At 44.3% G+C, this 19745-nt stretch overlaps 1 protein-coding gene across 3 annotated transcripts in view; it reads right to left on the reverse strand.

Annotated features, from left to right (window-relative positions):
• Positions 1 to 8596: 8596 nt before the first annotated feature.
• The window catches only part of ELOVL2 (ELOVL fatty acid elongase 2), a 51974-nt gene continuing 40825 nt past the window's right edge, over positions 8597 to 19745 (reverse strand). For 2 of the 3 annotated variants that reach the window (XM_075745013.1, XM_075745015.1), the window contains exons 4-8: positions 17769 to 17846; positions 16477 to 16648; positions 14847 to 14971; positions 12507 to 12641; positions 9269 to 11906 (exon numbers count right to left, since the gene is read on the reverse strand). In XM_075745013.1, the coding sequence (XP_075601128.1) occupies positions 11778 to 11906; positions 12507 to 12641; positions 14847 to 14971; positions 16477 to 16648; positions 17769 to 17846 (639 nt within the window). In that variant the 3' untranslated portion in view covers positions 9269 to 11777. Of the gene's footprint in view, positions 8833 to 9268; positions 11907 to 12506; positions 12642 to 14846; positions 14972 to 16476; positions 16649 to 17768; positions 17847 to 19745 lie in introns of those variants that run through there. The other variant, XM_075745014.1, reaches the window with a different exon arrangement.

The raw sequence follows: 19745 nt of genomic DNA on the forward strand, positions 1-19745 counted from the left end.
TGGCTTTCTTTGAGTATTCTGCTAATGCCTTTATCAAATGTAAAAGCATTTAATGATTGATTCTAAGTAAAACATTGTTTGCATAGGATAACAATCTCTTCATTTATTTCAAGTTGATGCACTGTGCATGTCTGGAAAGGTACTCCAGAGTCCCGTATACCTTGTATGGAATGTGTTGGGGGTAGCCTTTCTTGTGTGCATGCTACAATGTGGGAGCTGCTGGCTTGAAACCAGTCACTCAATTCTGGATTGCAGAGGGATCTACGAGATATTGGCTAGATGCCTGATGGCAAACTGGAAACTGTGAAGGGCAAGAAACTTGGAGCATTGCAGAGAAAACAGCAAGTGGCACTGGAGAAATTAGTTTTAAAGCTAGTGACTATTGACTTCTAGGGGAGTTCTAAGTACAGTGAACAATGTTAGGATTAGGTAAACTAGCATCAAAGGTCCCTTGCAAGTGAGCAGCAGATAAACCATGCTATTTAATGTTGTCTTCTGCTTTGACAGAAATACCTAAATCACAGTTGCTTTTTGCAAACTGCCTTTAGTGTTGTGGCAGATATCACACATGCTAGTGCATCTTAATGAATTTGTGGGAACACCGCATGTTTCCAAGCTCTGTGTTTCTATCTACTTATCTTACAAAACCAACTTCAGATTGCTGTGTGGGTTGAAGTGGAGGGACTCCTTGGCCAAGTCAAACAAAAAAAAGAAGCCTTCAGAGGGTGGAAGCAAGGGCAGGTAGCCTGGGAGGAATACAGAGAAACTGTCCGAGCAGCCAGGGAGCAGGTTAGGAAAGCCAAAGCCCCAATAGAAGTTAGTCTGGCCAGGGATGTCAAGGACAACAAGAAAAGCTTCTATAGGTATGTCAGTGATAAAAGGAGGACGAGGGAAAATGTGGGTCCCCTCCAGAATGAAACAGGTGACCTGGTTACCCAGGATAGGGAGAAGGCTGAGGTACTCAGTGACTTCTTTGCCTCAGTCTTCACTGGCAGATCCTTGAGCCACGCTGCCCAGGTCGCAGAAGGCAGGGACTGGGAGAATGCAGAACTACCCACTGCAGCAGATCAGGTTCGAGAATATCTAAGGAACCTGAAGTGCACAAGTCCATGGGACCTGATGAGTTGCATCTCCATGGGTCTTGAGAGAACTGGTGGATGAAGTGGCCAGGCCACTCTCCATCATATTTGAGAAGTCCTGGCAGTCTGGCGAAGTTCCCGCCCACTAGAAGAGGGGGAACATAACCCCCATTTTTAAGAAGGGTAAAAAGGAAGACCCAGGGAACAACTACAGGCTGGTCAGTCTCACCTCCGTGCCTGGCAAGATTATGGAGCAGACCCTCCTGGAGGCTATGCTCAGGCACATGGAAAATAAGGAGGTGATTGGTGACAGCCAAACATGGCTTCACTAGGGGCAAATTGTGCCTGACAAACTTGGTGGCCTTCTGTGATGGGGTTACAGCATCAGTGGATAAGGGAAGGGCAAGTGACATCATCTACCTGGACTTGTGCAAGGCATTTGGCACTGTCCCGCACGACATCCTTGTCTCTAAATTGGAGAGACATGGATTTGATGGATGGACCACTTGGTGGATAAGGAATTGGCTGGATGGTAACACTCAAAGAGTTGTGGTCAACGGCTCAATGTCCAAGTGGAGAACGGTGACGAGTGGCGTTCCTTGGGGGTCAGTACTGGGACTGGCACTGTTCAACATCTTTGGTGGCATGAACAATGGGATCCAGTGCACCCTCAGCAAGTTTGCAGATGACACCAAGCTGTGTGGTGCGGTCAACGCACTGGAGGGAAGGGATGCCATCCAGAGGGACCATGACAGACTGGAGAGGTGGGCCCGTGAGAACCGCATGAAGTTCAACAAGGCCAAGTGCAAGGTCCTGCACATGGGTTGGCGCAATCCCAAGCATGACTATAGGCTGGGCGAGGAATGGATTGAGAGCAGCCCTGAGGAGAAGGACTTGGGGGTGTTGATTGATGAGAAGCTCAACATGAGCTGGCAGTGTGCGCTTGCAGCCTAGAAAGCCAACTGTGTCCTGGGCTGCATCAAAAGAGGTGTGACCAGCAGGTCGAGGGAGGTGATCCTGCCCCCTTACTCCGCTCTTGTGAGACCCCACCTGGAGTACTGCATCCAGCTCTGGGGGCCCCAGTACAGGAGGGACATTGAGCTGTTGGAGCGAGTCCAGAGGAGGGCCACGAAGCTGATCAGAGGGCTGGAGCACCTCTCCTATGAGGACAGGCTGAGAGAGTTGGGGTTGTTCAGCCTGGAGAAAAGGCGGCTCTGGGGAGATCTAATTGCGGCATACCAGTACCTGAAGGGGGCCTACAGGAAAGCTGGTGAGGGACTGTTTATCAGGGAGTGTAGTGACAGGACAAGGGGTAATGGGTTTAAGCTGAAGGAGGGTTGATTTAGATTAGATGTTAGAAAGAAATTCTTTACTGTTAGAGTGGTGAGGCACTGGAACAGGTTGCCCAGAGGGGTTGTGGATGCCCCCTCCCTGGAAGTGTTCAAGGCCAGGTTGGATGGGGCTTTGGGCAACGTGGTCTAGTGGAGGGTGTCCCTGCCTGTGGCAGGGGGGGTTGGAACTAGATGATCTTTAAGGTCCCTTCCAACCCAAACCATTCTATGATTCTATGAATCATTCCCTGCACACAAAGTACCTTCATGACAAAAGCCTACTTCTGCCGGGGTTTGTTTTACTGCTGAATGTCTTTTGGGATGTTGTGTATGTGACTGAAACTCTTCCATCTTGAGAAGATCATGCAGGGTAGTACCAGTGCAGAGAACAGTGAGAAGCTGCTGTTGCCATTACTTAATCATTTTCTGGAGATTATGTTTATTCTTTCAGCTTAGGTAGTCCTGACTGGAGTTGACACGAGTCAGGACTCCACCTTCATCTCTGTCAATGGGTGGTTGGCTCCTTCCTTCTGGGCTGGTTTAAAAGAAAATACTTTTTCATCCCTGTGATTCCCAAAGCTCCAGATGCACTAGTCTGTTCTTTGCTATTCACAAGGTGAAGGACTGAAGCTGTGATTTTGCACTACTTTGCACTTACTTCTTTGAGGGCTGGCCGTGGTGACCTGACTAAGTTGCATCCTCCTGCTGCTCTTGAGTGAGTTTCCAGCTGCCATTTGAATCTAGTCTCTCGAAGCGCTCAAACTGGCTGTGTCTTTTGGGAGGTGAACTGTGAACAAATCTGCTTGTGCCTGGTAAAGCTGTTTAGTTTTGCAGCCCAGTAACAGAGTTTTCAGCATGCTTTGTGTCCTACTAGTGTGGTATGCTGTGGTTGCACCAGCATGGTTATTTACCAAAACAGGCTTTAAGATATCCGCCTGAGTAATCTGAGCACCCCTTTCTATTGCCTGGCTGTACCAGGTCCAAAATAAAAAAAACATTTGGGGCTTTTACTAACTGAGTAGTAAGGCCAGGTCCTGGGCCTAGGAGTGTGGTTGGAACTTGAACTGCTCTCTTGTTTGTTGTTATAACTGAGAGTTTACACTAGTGAGTGTAAAGGGATGTTTTGTGCAATATTTTTCAGTCCTAAGTATCAAAGTGAGCCTTCTAACACTTCCTGGGTGAATGCCTACATCCCATGGCTTTACTCCCCACAGCCTAGCCAAACATGATGGATGCAACCAGGCCTAACAAGGTGCTTGATGTGAAGCAGACCTAAAAGGAGATGATCTTTCCGCCCTGCTACTGCTCTTGTATACTGAATTCCGCAAAGCCATGGAAACAGCGTTGATAACCTGCATCCTTGGGGCATGTGTCATCTCCCTTGGGGGGGATGTTGCCTTGGATGGCTTAGCCTTGTTCACCTGCATCTCCAAGGAGCTTACTCCCCAAAGGGAAGGTTGGAAAAAGGAAAAGTGAGATGTGATGGCTCTCTGGTGTAAGGATTGTTTTTATTTTTTTTTTTCAAACTATGACAATAATGGTTGATCTTTCATTTCTGAGATGTTGATGGATGGCTTCATTGCTCTCAAGTTAGAGCTGCTAAGTATTTAAGCTTTGTCAGCACAATGGAATAGATGTGTAGCAAGTCTTGTTTTGCTACGTTTCCCCATCCTTCATGTGTGCTGGCAGAATGCTCTATTGGTGTCTCCTGTGACTGAAAATCTAGAACACTTTTCATCCAGGTGTCTTTGATAGGTAATTTACAGAAACAAGACTGATGCACACTGTATCTCTTACTGTTGAATCCCTGTGTAACATGTCACTACAAAGCTTGGAAGGTGAGTGCTGAGCACTTCAGAGGATGTGGATAAAGGAGAAATTAGGATCTCTTATTAAAAATTATCGTCATGTTTTAGGCACCTACACTTGCTTTTAACTGTTTTTATTGGAAAAGCCTTGAACCCTGAAAGGCTGCTTTTAGTGATAGGTATGGGGGAGCAGAAAGGGATGCCATACAGCTTAAGTGTCTCTTAACCCTGCACTTTTTCTATCCTTTCATATAAAACACTTTACCTATTGAGATGCTTAGTGAGTTCTAGCTTGGTAACCTGTGCACTGCGCAAGGTGGGAGGACATGCTGGAAGGTTTGGTTTTTCCTAATGGTCTTTCCATGTGTAGTCAGTAGCAGTTGTACTTGGAGACAGCATCTGGGGCAGGAATGGCTTTCTCTGATCTTGGACAGCCTGTCTCATAGCACTTCCTGCACTGTTGGGTCAGTTCAGCGTGTTTGAGCTGAAACCCCTTGAAGGTCTTAAGTCCATTTGGCTTCTGCAGGTGATATCTTTACAACACAGACTTGTAACTGGGTTACCCTCATATTTTCTATTGGAAGGTAGGTAGTTGACCTAGACAAATTTCCTTTGCCTGCTCACTTACACTCTTTTAAGTGTTATTTAGCCAGCTATTTCTCTTGTTTTCTTCTTTTCAGTGTTCAGTTCTGAGCCAGAACAACAAAGTTTGTGTGGGTGCTCAAACTGTGCTTGTGTTTTTTCAAGTGCAAAAGCCATGCATCAGTACCTAGACAAAGAAATGGGAACACAAAGTGCAGATTAAGGATAACTGCTTCGTGCATTTTAAGCTTTTAACCAGTTTAATATTAAACCCTGTTATAACCCCTGCTATCTTTACGCCGTATCTCTTTCAGAGGATGATGCTGTGCCAAGTGCTTGTTTACCTGCACGTTCTGTATCAATGCAATGGTCTATCCAAGGTCTAGAGGGCCACCGTTACGTAGTGGCAAGGCTACACGAAGGCCACATAACATCAGCGAAAAGGGTGTCCTCTGTGTCTGGAAATGGGCAGAGTGACCAGAGGAACTGTGTGTTTGCGTTTACCCTGGCCTGGGGTCGGCTCACCCTGCTCTCCGTAAGGTGTGTTGATGTGGGCTGGAGTGCACTGGGACAGGTCCCGCTTCTGCAAGTCATGGGGCTGTGCCTAAAAGAGTGGTGCGCTGGAAAACAGGCACGTTCCCAGGAACAGCTGAGAGCTGTTGTATATTGGAAACAAACACAGCAACAGAGCCTCTTCTGGTCATGTACTACAGGGTGGTTTTTGCTTATTGTGAACAAGAGTTGAGAAAGCATTGTAGCCAGACTGAGAGAGAAGCCCTGTAGAGCAGAGCCTTGGTATACATCAGCAGCCTGACTTCTTTAATTCCAGTGTTCCTGGAAGGGCAGTAGCAAAGCTCATTCCTTCCTCCTCATTCCTTGGGAGGCTACTAATATCCAAAATCGATGAATCAAACTCAATAGCTTGCTTGCTTCTGCTTTACCTCCCTGTACTCCCCCACACACCCTCTGGTGAGCCCAAACCAGCAGGGTCAAGGATTTGCACATCTCCCCCCCGTTTGTATTTTCAGTATGAAAGAAATTATGTCTTTTGATTGTTTTCAACGGGGACCTGATAGAAAACTGAGAGGAGAGAGAATGGAGGAATCAATCTGACAATCGAAGGATGACCTGGTACGTAAATATGAGCATTAAACAAGCAAGTTACTGCAACCTTCACTTTGTTCAGGAAAAACAAGTTTTCACAGATGGTGGGGCTGTGTATGGAGAGCTAGCAGTTCCCAGCTACAGTACTGTGTGACAGGGAAAAGTGCTAACTGGCTTGGTGGTTCAGTCCAGTTTAAAATTAAGTCAGAAAAAATGCCATGTGTATGGCATTTGAAAGGGCACCATACCTAAGTGTAGAACCTGCAAGTTGGTCAGAAGTGGGACTGTTAGTTAAACATAACTCCCCAAAACTCTGGTATCTTTTTGGAGAACAGCCCTTGTTCTTGGCAATCGTGACTCCTTGTAGTGATAACTAGTTAGGTGTTAGACTGGAGCTATCCTTGCGCCTCGGCTTCTGTTGTTGCAGCCTTTACAAAGCTGCTAGCTATCACCCTGACTCACCTGAAGGAGTAATCCTATGTTGAAGCCAGCTACAGGGGCAGACATATTTTGTGATGAGTGTCCTATTTTACAGCAAATGAACTGGAAGTATTTTTGAATCTTGTCCTGGTGCGTATTTGGCTGCTTCAGCCTTCATTTGCAAAGGTAAAAAGTGCTGCTGCACATGTGTTTCACGCTGGTTATTTGTGGCTGAAGAAAGCTTAAAGTGCCAGTGGGACTTGATACCTTGTGAATGAATATAGCCGCTCCCTTCTGCTTACTTTGATTTTCCTCCAGAAGTTCAGCTGAAAGGTGGGCTCAGCCAAATTCAAGGAAACTCTTTTGCAAATTGCTTATGTACCTTGTACAGGTATCTAAGTTTCTTTAAAGTATTTTGAGGAAAAATGCTGATTTGATTGACTGATTTGTTTTGGACTACAGTAAACTTCAGGACTTGTTGCCAACACAGTTCACAAACAACAGAAACTTAGGAAAACAATTGTAGCAAATTGCTACGGAGATGATGAGTGACATTAGAAGTGCTGCAGGGCACCTCGGTACAGTATCTGGTCCCTTCACCAATCCATGATCTCTGCTTGGCCCGTGCTGACACCTGACCAAAGGACTTATTTATCTGAGAGTCTTTAGGCTTGCTGTGGGTACGAGTGCCTTTCCTAGGCTGAGGCGCTCTGTAGAACAGAGGTGCTGCTGGCAGCATGAAGCTCTTGTGTCCGTTCAGACAAAAGGTGATGCCCCTAAAGCACGCTAGAAAGGCGTGGAAACGCAATTGGCACTGCCCTCGTGTTTGGTGTATTGCCAGAAAATGAGCTTGGTAAAACACAATGTTGGGGTTTTTTCCCCCCGTACAACAGATGTTCCTTAGTGAAGGCAGGCTTTGTTCAGTTGTGATTTTTGCCTGTTGGGCTGGATGAGGTGCTTCCTCCTCTTCCATTCTCCTGGAGGGGTACGAGCATGCTACCAAGTGAAAATATGCCTGACAAACTTCATTTTCAGCTGTCAGAATGTGGAATTTCCTTCTAAACAATTTAAGAACTGGCAGTCCTTGCAAAGAAGTCAAATACAGTGAGACTGCTGCTTGCCATGAATGTAGCTTGAAGTACCCTGTGAACACATAGCTGCCAAAATCCCTTATGAGCCTGTATATTGGTAGGAGCATCTTTCTGACTGGATCCTCTTTGCTGCTATCAGCTGTTATGACTCTTATCTCTTTCCAAAAGTAATACCAGCTTTACCCGCCCATGGCGCTAGACACTATCTCTACATGGTAACATCCAGTACAAGGCTTTACAGCAGCACTCAGAACTGCTCTAGCTAAGTTTGAGATTGCTGTGTGGTGTTATGTTTGGTTTTTTATGAGGGTTTGACTGAGAGAACCAACGGACTCACTACCCATTTGAGAGTGAGCGTGGTAACTGTGGAGCACCTCTGCTTTGATGTTGTCCGTTTCAGTATCTTAACACTTTCTAGCTTTCCCTTAGTGGCTGGAGCCAGGCGTCAAGGATTCCTTTGTACGCAGCTTGGGCATTTGATGGACTGGAAACTATTGACAAGCTGAACGGTTCAACCCAGAAATGCTTTTTCAGTGGGATTCTCTTTGTGAAGGGGAAGGTATGCTGCTTTTATTTTTCTTGCTGCCCAAGTGATTAGATCACTCATGTAATGTGGAGAAACTTGATTTCCATTCACTTCTTTGGTGAAACAAACTAAACCCCTTATCTTCCATCTTTCAGGAGATATGTGTCAGTTAAAAGCCTCTGATAGCTGCCAAGTCTGCACAGGATTCACTGTAAACTCACGTGCTTGTCAGCAGGGTTGACTGATTTATTTACTTATTTTTGTTAGGTAGAACACCTGAATGAAATATTTTAAAGCCTTTATATAGCAGAAAGAGCAGGCACAAGAAGTTGCATTTCCAGCAAGGAAGTCTGGACTGACTGACAGGATTCCACATCTTGCCAAAAAACGGGTAAGCTGGGTCATTTGTCCCAGCTAGGTATGTTTGGGGGGAGAGCTGATGTTCTGTAAATTGTATCTCTACCATGTCTCAACTGTGATGCTCCAGTAATGCTTCACTGTGCCCTCACTCTGTTGTGCACAACAAAATCTAGGGACGTTTTTGATGGTGTGTGTGGGGCACTAAAGAGTGTGTTAAATGTGAATAAAAAACTGGGAGGAAAACTTAATTGAGCTAATAAGTGGGATATGATGGTTGTCTTCCTGTGCAGTATTTAGAAATTTTCCTCTCAAAGTCCAGACTGCTTTTTTTAATCTATTTATAATAGATGAATCAAAAGGATCTCACCAGCCTAAATCTGCAAGTCAAGAGAGCCTGGGAACATGGAGTCAGCAAAATCATGCAGGATGATTTTAACAAGTCTGTTTGGACTGAAGTTTGGGCTGAAAGTGTTTTTTCTGTCCCCTGGAGAAAGCAAACTCAGTATGAGGTACTTGCATCATCTATTTCATCTGAAATAAAACCCAGAGAAGCAAAGGTGAGAGTCTATATTGCCTGTAGAGCCGCTGTTAAGAAGCAGGACTGCCTGGAGGGACAGGGATGTTCAGCCTATCAAAGGAAGGTATCTCAAATAGGAACTGTAAACGTGCTGGTCTGCATGCTGTAGAAAACTCTTTCCTATCAACTTAATTAGTATGTGTGCCTCTGTGGATGTAATATTCAGAAGTGCCACCTGCCCAGTCAATGAGGAGGGCAGAGCACAGCCAACAGTTGTACAAAAAACACGGGAGCATTACATCGGTGTGCGTAGAGTTGGTGTGTTAAGTTGTTTCTCAGTCTGAGGTGAATGTCCTAAGAGCTTTCTGAAAAAGTTTCACAATAACAGTGGTCTCACATAACCACTTCCCAACCATTCGATGCCTTAAATAAAGGGAAGTGGAGACAGCCTGATAGTAAAATTTGTTTATTTACAGTGTTATGTATTACAGGAAAATCAGTTTAAAAATCAACGCTCCTCTTCAAAGTTGCAGCGTTTTGAAGATGTTAAGACAGATCTGAAGGATTTAAAACATACCTGATTCCAGCCTTCCTGGCCAGTCTGGATCTGCAAGGTGAGACCATCTTGGTTTTTTCCTTTTTTCTTTTTTTTTTTTTTCCCCCCAGCCCTTTGGGTTTCAAGTAAGGCATTTATTTCTTTTTCTTTTGAATGAGGTTTCACCAAAACAAAAGATGATGTCTGTGGGTTTGGTTGCCGTAGTAAACTTTAATTCTTAGAATGCTGACGCTGTCCACCTTGATAGTCAAATGCATGCCTTGCCATCAAAAGGTTATGGCTCTGCTCAGCCTAAAATCTACATTGGGCCACACAACCATTTTTTGTTGCCTGCCTTAGATGAATGGTTCAGCTAGTTGCCTTGTCAAAAGTGTTTGAATATTGTGGTTATTTTTGTTAGCCAGTTGATGACGATGCAGTTTAGCAGCAGGCTGCTTGCATGTACAGCCTGTGCTGCAGCATTGTGGGGATCTCAGTTTTCTGCTGGAGTAGAAGGATTTTGTCCACATCGTAACAGAGCAGGAACTGGCTGGAGACAGATGGGATCCAACAAGACTTTCAAGCACAAATTTAAACTGAACTCCGACCTGAGATGCCCTTCTCTGTGCCACTTTCTCCTCTTGCTTTTGCTGGACAAAACCATCTGTGTTCTTCCCCCATCCTGTACCACTTCCTTAGCCCCTTCCCTTCCTATCCACGAGCTCTGCACCTTCACTGCTGCCTGGGAAAAACCTTCCTGCCTTTGTATCTGCAGTCTCCAAGACCCCCTGATGACTGATCATCCAGAGGGGATAACTGACCTGGGAGGTGAAGAATTGGAGGAGCAGGACTTGAGACAGTCTTCTCTCCATATGGGCCCTCTATGGCTGCTTGGTCCCTCTGTGCTGGCTGGGCATGTGGTTTGTCCCCTTCCTGCCCTGGGACCCTGCAGGGTGATGGGAGGGAGAGGACGTGGTCCCTTTACAGAACTGCTTCAGTCTGAGGGACTTGCTGGGCTGGGGCGACTCCAAAAGGTGCTTTTGTGGAGAGAATTTATGCATACAAGATTGGGAGAGACCAGAACTACTTCACTGTGAAAAAGGGAGAGGGGGGGGGGGGGGAAAAGCTGTGTCCACTTCTAGTGGAAATTTTGAAGGGGGCTAAATGGGAAAAGGGTGAGGTGTGGATCCCCAAAGCTAACTTTGGGTTCTCTTCACTTAAGAGTGAAGTGGGAGGTAAACGCAGCTAACTGATGCAGAGATGATGGTGATTTGCTATTGAGACACACACCATTATAGCTGCAGATGGCAAATATTTCCTTGCCTTCCCTACAGAGGATTGTGCCTCAGTCCCATCTGTTTCTCCAGTCAGAGACCACCTAGCACGGAAATTGCCATATAATGTGCTTTGCTCATTGCTAAATTAACTTTTAAGATTTTCTGCATCTTCTAGTCTGTTAATACTTGGCATGCCAGTTTACTTCACATTAGCAATGTTTGTATAGGATTAACTTTGTGCATGTTTACACTCAAAGGATTTATCTTCATTGAGATGCTGAGCTCCTGTTTCTTTCAAAATCCGTTTAGTCAGAACTGTATTAATTTAGCGCACCCCAAAAGTGACTTGCTTTGCTCTGACTAGAGCTCAAAACCCCATATCATTGTGTGATATCATGTTTTCTAAATGCCATCCTGGGCAGCCCCAGGTACTACCAGACCAGCCCTCTGAAATAGCAAGCTCCTGCTGGGCTTTGTGGTGTTTGAGTCAGGTTACACATACGTAAAGCAAGCGAGCACGGTGCGTGTCTGTCTGCAGACTCTGGAATGGTGCACTGGGCTCTGCTCTCTTACGTCCTTTCCCAGGGCTCCTGCTGGTCCAAAGGTATGGCTGTACTTCGTTGGTGTCTGTGGGAGGGGAGCGTGCTTTGGGAAACAGTTGGGAAGAAGCAGAGAAGGGGTATGGTGATGGAAAAGGTATGATTCTCACTTTTGTCTCCCTATTCCTCTTCCTGACCTTGTCTGCAGTTTAGCTGGATGTTGGGTGCACTGCGAAGCCTTGCCTCAAGACCTCTCGTGTGCACAGAAAGTGATCACTGCGTCAGTCTGAACAGAGTCCTAACCTTTTGAAGGCATTGATGGATTTATCCATCAAGCGTTTTATAAGGCGTTTTTGTGTCAGCATTAGAGATCAGAAAAGTTTTCTTTTTCATATGAGAAAGATCTTGGCCGCCTTTGTTCCGATGGTGATCTCTGACAGGACAAGTAATTCTACTCATTTTGTTAAAACCTAAATAGCAGTACATTAATAAGTGTATGGTACAAAGAACTGATAAATGTAATCAAATAGGTTTTAAACTAAAGCTTGTAATTCAGTCTTTTTTCATCTTTATTTTTTTTAGAAAAAAAATCATAGGAAATATTATACTTATTGTGCTTTCTTATTGTTCAGGAATCCATTGGCAGCAGCAAAGTAGTCCTTATGGAAACCGTTCTTGGTTTCTGTTGTGACAGGCATTTCCTTTATAGCTGTTCTTGAAGGTGCTTTCCGGTATGTCTATAAAAGAAAAATCCCAAGTAAATACTTGGGTTTATTTAGTGCCCCCCAAACACTATTTATGTTTAACTGTAAAGCGGAGCTGTCTGGTGTTTGTTGATGCAGATGTACATATTTGCTTCAGACTGTGTTAAGGGAACTGTATTATTTTCACTGCTGTGGGTGATACTACCTTACTAGTATTACTGTAATACTTCTTGATGTCAAAAGACATTTTAAGCCCTTTTCATTAGAAGCTCTATGTATGCAGTCCCTGCTAAAAAAAGATTGAAATAATGCAAAGACATAGCCCACTTATTTCTTTTTTCAAGGAGGGAGGAAGACTCAAAGTTGCTCAACAGAGCAAATTCAGATCTCCTAAGTCCTGAATGTGGTACCTGACTTGCCATACAAGTATAGAAGAGATGAGCTGCAATGGGGAGGTCATTACCGAATAACTGTCTCTTGCAGACATTACTGCATCTATCCTTCTTAACTGGCATATGTATTTGAATACAGACATAAGTGCTGATGCTCATCCTACATGTGAATTCATCAAGACTACTATCCAAAAAGTTCTTCCCCTGCCCCTTGTCAGAAAGCTTTTGGAAGACTGCTTACCTTAATGTAGAAGTTTATGAAGAGAATCACCAGTGTGGCCATGTAGGAGGACTGGAACATGAGGCAGCCAAATGGGAATCCACATGGCTTCACAGCTGCGCTGAGTGTGTGCACAATAGTGAGCAGAAACTGGATCTGTGGAGGAAAGATCGTGCATATTTAAGCAAGGGTTAAATATTACGCACAAGCTAGCTAAATCAGATATAACAATGACACCTAGTCTTGGTTTTGAAAGTTTGAGTACTCTTGAAAATGATCCTTTCTGAACCTGTGAATGTATTGTGAGAGTTAAGTTAAAGTGACACTCTTCTGAAATTATAAAAAACTTTTAAGGGGTCAGATTTCTAAAAATATGAGTTTATAGGCCTAGTTGGCAAAATGAAAGTTCTTTTATTTTAATAGGGGTTGTTCTCTCTTTCAGACAGTCTTGTGCCAGGTACAATGTTATCTTTATTACTGGTACGAAGCTTGAGAAAGCTCTGAAGACTCTAGTCAGTAGCTTTAGAAGTTTGAGGAGAAGTTTGGGTATGTTGGCATGTTTGCATTAAAGGAGTTAAGATGGGGACAAATTGAGCAAAAATGAGCTGAAGAAGGAATTGCAGAAGGCTGTCTGGGTTTTGGACTGCAAACCACAGCTCGTGCTGGTGCATCTGATTCTCTGCAGCCAGCTGAGCGTGCCCTCACTCCAGCGTGCTGGGGTGCATTTCAAACAGGGCAGTGAACTTGAACCGCAGGGATGGTCTCAGAGAAGAAGCATTTGCTAAAGGTGTTTTTGAGCTCTCTGCAAACATCTGAACTCCCAAATAATATGAATAGGCTCTAAGATAAAAGTGAAATTAACTTTATTTCACATCAATCCTTGTCTTGTTGATAGAAGATTTTGATGTGGCTCAGCAATTTGGGTACAGCAGCTGCTGGAGTAGGCTTCAAGAAGTCGGAAAACTTCTGTCCTGTCTAAGAGTCTGTGCACATCACTTTGCATTTTGTAGTTGTACCACGGTGTGGTGGGTTAACCTCGGTTGGCTGCCGGGTGCCCACCCCCCTGCTCTCTCACTCCTCCTCCTCAGTGGAGTAGTGGGAGAAAATATGAAAAATTTGTGGGTTGAGATAAGGGCAGGAAGGATAATTGGTAAAACTTACCAATTACTGTCACAGGCAAAACAGACTTGACTTCAGGAAGATTGATTTAATTAATTGCCAATTAATAACAGCAGGATAGTGAGAAATAAAACTAAAAACACCTTCGCCGTAGCTCTTCTTTCTTCCCAGGTTCACTTCTGACTCTTCTACCTCCTTCCTTCAAGTGGTAGAAGGGGATGGAGAATGGAGGTTGCAGTCAGCCCGTATTGCTTTGGCTCTGCTGCTCCTTCCTCCTCAGGCTCTTCCCCGGCTGCAGCATGGGGTCCCTCCCACGGAGACAGTCTTGCACAAACTGCTCCAGTGTGGGCCCTTCTCTTGGGCTGCAGTTCTTCAAGAACTGTGCCAAAATGAGTCCTTCCCATGGGCGGCAGTTCTTCAAGAACTGCTCCAGTGTTGGTCCATTCCACGAGGTGCAGTCCTTCAGGAATAGATTGTTCCAGTGCGGGTCCCCTGTGGGGTCACAGGTCCTGCCAGCAAACCTGCTCCAGCCTGGGCTCTTCTCCACAGGCTGCAGCTCCTGCCAGGAGCCTGTTTCTCTGTGGGGCCCTCCATGGGCTGTAGCTTCCTTCAGGGCATCTCCACTTGCTGCAGTGTGGGGTCCTCCATGGGCTGCATGGGGGATATCTGTTCTACTGTGGTCCTCCATGGGCTGCAGGGGGACAGCCTGCCTCACCATGGTCTTCTCCAGGGGCTGCAGGGGGATCTCTGCCCCTCCTCCCCTCCTGCTCTGACCTTGTCAGAGCTCTGTAGGGCTGTTTCTCTTGCACTTTCTCACTCCTTTCTCACAGCTGCTGTGCAGTATTTTTTGCACTTTATTAAGTATGATATCACAGAAGTGCCCCCAGCTTTGCTGATGGGCTGAGCTTTGGCCAGCAGTGGGTCTGTCTTGGAGCTGGCTCTGTCAGTTTTTATAACTTTTTAATCAGTCTACTTGGCATGATTAAGCGGTGTCCATTTTCCATGCAAGAGGTCAAAAATAAGAGACTTATGGACTGTAGAGTTTCTGCTGTATTGTAGAAAATATTTCTGAGCATCATTGCCTTTAAGTTGTACTAAGCCGTACCATGACAGCTTTGTTATGTTAGAATTCTACTTGGCTTAATTCTGCAAATGACAGTATTTATCTACCATTCACTTTGTCCTCTCTGGAATTTTGAAGGATTTCTGGTCATTAAAACTGAGATTAAAATAGATACATACCAATTGTGCTTGAGTGAGGTATTTCTTCCACCACAGATATTTGCGCATAGAAGGGATGACTGACAGTCCGTAATAAGAATACATGAGCACGTGGATAAAGCTATTCAAAGTGGGTCCAAAGAAACCTATGAAAATCCAACGAGGGAAACGTTTTATATACCAGCTGCTTAAGAAGTAAGAGCAGATATTATTGTTGGCAATGTCTCCTGCATATGGTAAGTCTTCCCTCTGTGCTTATCCTTTGCTAAAGACATTCCTGATGTGAAGAGATGCTGTCCTAGGGACAACTGACAAGCTGAATGATACTTCCTACAGAGTTTTTTCTCATGTTGAATATTGTATTTTCATCCCGTATTTTTATTTTTTCTCCACCTTCCCTTTCGCTTCTGTAGTTTACAGGCTATTGCTTTTTGTTCCTCTCCCAAACGTTGTTTGCGTGAGTGTTTCCATTATCGCTGTAAGCTTTAGACACTGCTGTGGGTGACTGCTGCTGGTAGCACAGCTTAGGGCTCTGGGAGGCACTCGCTTTCCCGCTCCCTGATGCAGCAGTAAGGGCTTTACTCTGAATTAAACTAGCCTTGGGTGGCTGTGCTTGAGCTCTGCTCTCATTTTTTTTCAGTGGCTCTCCTGCTAGATGCAGGTTTCCAGAATTTCACCTTAGATAATACCTTGCCACTCTAATTAGCTACACTTAATAAATACTAATTCTAGAGCAAATGAATTTCCCTCTGTACCTTACAGACTATTGAGAAGTAGCAGCACTACTATATCTGCTGTATGTTCATGGATTTGATGGCAGTGTTTGACAACTACGAGATGGTCTCACCAATTTTTTTAAATTTTCTACTCATTAATTACTGATTAATTACTTAGCTACTTATTTTTCCACTCTGTTAATTATGATAGTGCAAAACTAGTGCAAAGTGTGGGGAATATGTTCAGACACAACTGAAAGCACAAACCTCCACTAATTTGTTTACACCTCTGTAGAAATAGCTCGTAACTGCTATGAAATCCTTGATCTCTGCTTCTACCTGTAACAGTGATTTACTTTTTGTGCTGTCTGTAAGTGCCAACAACTGTGAATTCTGCTTTTGTTCTGAAAAACACCTGCAACAAGTTGCTTTACAAAACATTACAGTGAACTGAGGTGACTCCTTTAATAGCTCAAAGAAAGAAAACTGATTTTCTTTTCAACTGATACAGCCAGAGGCTTCCTGTGGCATTATGAAGACATGGAAAAATGTGCATATTGAGGGAGACCCTGAAGTAGTTCTCTGCCGTTTGGACTTAATGTACAGTGCCACAGGCTGATCACTTGGCATTTGTATATCTTCCTCATCTCAACAGGGGAGATGATGACAATTACAATATCCTCCTAAGACCCAAGTCATTTAGAGACTACTGTTGTGAAATATATTGACCCCAAAATATAATAATGCAACGGATGCTGCTATTTTTCCTATTTCAATATGAAATGTAAGACCCTATTGATCAGCTCGAGCAATAAGGCTATGAGCCTTAAAGGTGCTGTCACATAGCCCAGTGACAGATTTGCTTTGCATGGTGATGTGATTCCCCTCCAGCAGCAGGTGACTTACACCCCAGGTGATGAAGCAAACAGACTTACTTTGCCCACAAGGTATCCAGTTCAGAACACACCACCAAATGTTAAACATAGTGGCATGGTGATACACATGAAGGAAGGTGATCTGGCTGCTTTTCTTTCTCAGTACAAAGAAGATAGTGTCCATGAATTCAATTACTTTGGAAAAATAATACCACCACAGCACCTTGGCTACCTGTACAAGCAAGAACAAAGGAGCAGGAGATGAATATCTGTCCATAGAAGGGTTTAAATATTGCTGTACTTCATCTGTCCCTAAGCAAGCAAATTCCCAAAAGGCATTAATGTCCTACTGAAGGAGGAGCATAAGCTCTGGCTTCAATTTTATTTCCCTGTTGAACGAAGCAGTTTAGATAAAATGCATCATTTTTAATGTGATTGTATATATATTTCTTAAATTATATTTAGATAATTATAAACTTTGGGGAAGGGTTTTCTAATTGTTCTATTTTTTCATCAAAGATACAGTTGTATGGGGGTGTTTTTGTGGTTTTTAAGGGTGCTACCATTTATACTTTTTTGGCACTGAACAGATTTTGCTGGCAGCTGCTTCTTTTTAAATAATCCAAACTTGATACTGATCAGAACAGAATAGACCTTCCTCTAGAGTTCAGACACTTTATCAGAGCTGAGGATATGTCCCAGGACAGTTAAAGACAGTTAAAACAGAAAGGGGAAAACATCTTGTTGATGGGAAAAGGTATTTAACTGACTTTTTCCTTGCCAAAACACAGATAAATTTTGGGGATTGGTGAAAATGATATAAGTTAACTGATCTTTCTGCCCTTCAGCTCTAATGTTATCTGGAAAGCAAACCTGACATGGGGAATGACAGAGAGTTAATACATGGAATTACTGTGATGCAGAAGTAAGGGTTGAAATTAGAGATGAACCAAGCCACTACAACATCTCTGCAGTTTTCCAGTGTTTAGAGTTGGGCTTAAATCAGTTTACAGCTGGAGCCCAGCAAGTGTTACATTTTTAGATGACTGATTTTTCTCCCAATTTCTTCAATGATCCATATTCTCTGTTTGAATAGCCAGACGACACTGTTTTGATCACAGATCTTGATGTACGGCTTTTCAAAATACTGCCTGTTGTGCTTCCTACAGCAAGGATGCATCTGTAGTTAATCAGAAAGATAACACTTCTTGTTTGCTACCAGCTGTTAGGCAGCTTGATGAAAAACCCTCATGTTAAGGATGTTACTGATGACACCTTTATAACTGCCACGAGCGCAGAAGTGTAGCACCGAGGACGCGGCGGGAAGGAGCGCCGCGGATGCTGTGTCTCACCCGGATGTCAGCCTCCCCTGCGCTGTGGAGGTTCTGGCACTGCAAGTTGTATCCTCCTTCCCACGTGGCAAGGATGAGCTGGAACAGAAAACAGAGTGGTTACGTTCGTGAACAGACGTAGCTGGTTTTACCCCTGCAGTTGCTCTGTGTTTATTGGGGAAAAAAGCAGCACAGAAGTACAGTAGGTTCCCAGTCCTTCCATGAACTGATGCTCTTAAACCAGACAACTTGCTAATATCTTCTGTTTTGAGATGGGAGAGGCATCAGGTTGTGTTGGAGAGATGCACTGAAATGGTACATCTCTTACATTTCTCTGGCTTTACAGCCTTCAAGGCATCCATTAAAATCTCTTTTAACTTAGTGCAGTAATCCTTACTCCAAAGCTCATGCTTGAATATTGTATCTCTGTCCTGCAGCACTATCAAGAGAGCTTAATGCAGCTGCTTGTACAAAACTGTCCTTGAGAAAAATTCCCCAATGCCAAACAAGCAAACGGACAGCAAATCCAAAATAGTGCAATGGGAGAAATATTTCCAAACATCATACGTGTCTCTCTTTATGCTGTTAAATGCAGGAGGAAGCAAAGGAGAGCGGATGTAGTGCTGAATGGAGAAATGAATAGACACACAATTAATTGCTTTGATTTAGTGCGTGTCGTGCTGGGAAGCAGACAAAGCAACAAAATGTCAGGTTACCACACTGTAATGGAGCAGAAGGATTCTGGCAAGCCATGTGGTGGCTTTTGATGTGGAATATTTTTGTAGTAATGACCACCTAAAGCATTCAGCAGCCCTTTTGGAATAGGGAGCATAATCTGCTCTCTGTAAGTGCTATGTGTAGTGATTTTTTTTTTTTTTTTTGAAAAAGTTTTGCTTATTCTTGAATGTGAGAGAAGTGGTTTTTGGGGCCAAACTGAGCAATTCATGTTCTGGGGTCTGTCTCCTTCTCTACAGAGGATGCAGTGAGTAATGGTGGGAGAAGTAAATCAAAGGGTTACATTGTAAGCAGAGTTGCAAGATGCTTTGAGAAGTGGGCTGCTTGCAACTCCGGCACTGCATTCCCAGGGAAGGTGTGTATTGGCGTCTATACGGACTTTCCCCTCTGCTTCAGACTGAAAAATAGCCTCCTGTGCTGAATGCGTGACAACCTATATAAAAGTGAAGTAGAGAGATTCTCAGTAATCAAAATTAATTCATTCCTAGAATAAATGAATAATATTGGCAATAACAATTTTATCTAGAGAACTGGCAAATAGCCCAGAATGCTTATTATAAATTCCCATTAAAAACCAATAAAACCTAGAGAGCCAAGGTCTTCTTTTTCTTCTGAATTACAATTCTGTGATTGTCCCTGTAATTCCACCACGTACAGTGTATGTGGCCAAAATAATCAATAGCAAATCTTCTAGATTGCAGAGAGAGAGAGATGGAGACAAACAAATGAGTATTTTGCAGATCACTACTATAGAACAACCGAAACAAACCCCCTCCTTTTTGTGGAACAGCCTGTGTTTCGGTGGATTTGCCTACAGCATGTGCCAGAGATCACCAAACAGGACGAGACCGGGGTCTAAAAGCAGGGGAAACAACAAAAACCCAGCTAGGGCTCCTCAAACAAATGTTTAGTGCAGCCGAGATCACAACTCGCCTTGCCAAGCTGGCCCCTGGCTGGGTGCTGTGCCTGCCGGCACGCAGGGCTGGGACGCCTGGGCTCCTCTCCTTTCCCTGCTGTGGCGGGTGGGTGGGTGGGCGGGCAGGGGGGGCATGGCTCGTGCCTCTCCAACCAACTTAACCTCCAGAGGGGCTGAAGAGAAAGGAGTGAAAACTCCTTGAGAAAAGCAAGTTATGCCGCTTCATTTCCCTATTATCTTTCAAAAAGCGGCTGAGTGGAAAAGGGGTAATTTCTGTTCTGAGCAGGAGGCAGAGGGGATGCGGGTCCCCAGCTGCCCCTCCTGGGCCGTGTCCTCGGTCCCCCAGA

The sequence above is a fragment of the Balearica regulorum genome, chromosome 2, assembly GCF_011004875.1.
Source record: "Balearica regulorum gibbericeps isolate bBalReg1 chromosome 2, bBalReg1.pri, whole genome shotgun sequence".
NCBI lineage: Eukaryota > Metazoa > Chordata > Aves > Gruiformes > Gruidae > Balearica > Balearica regulorum.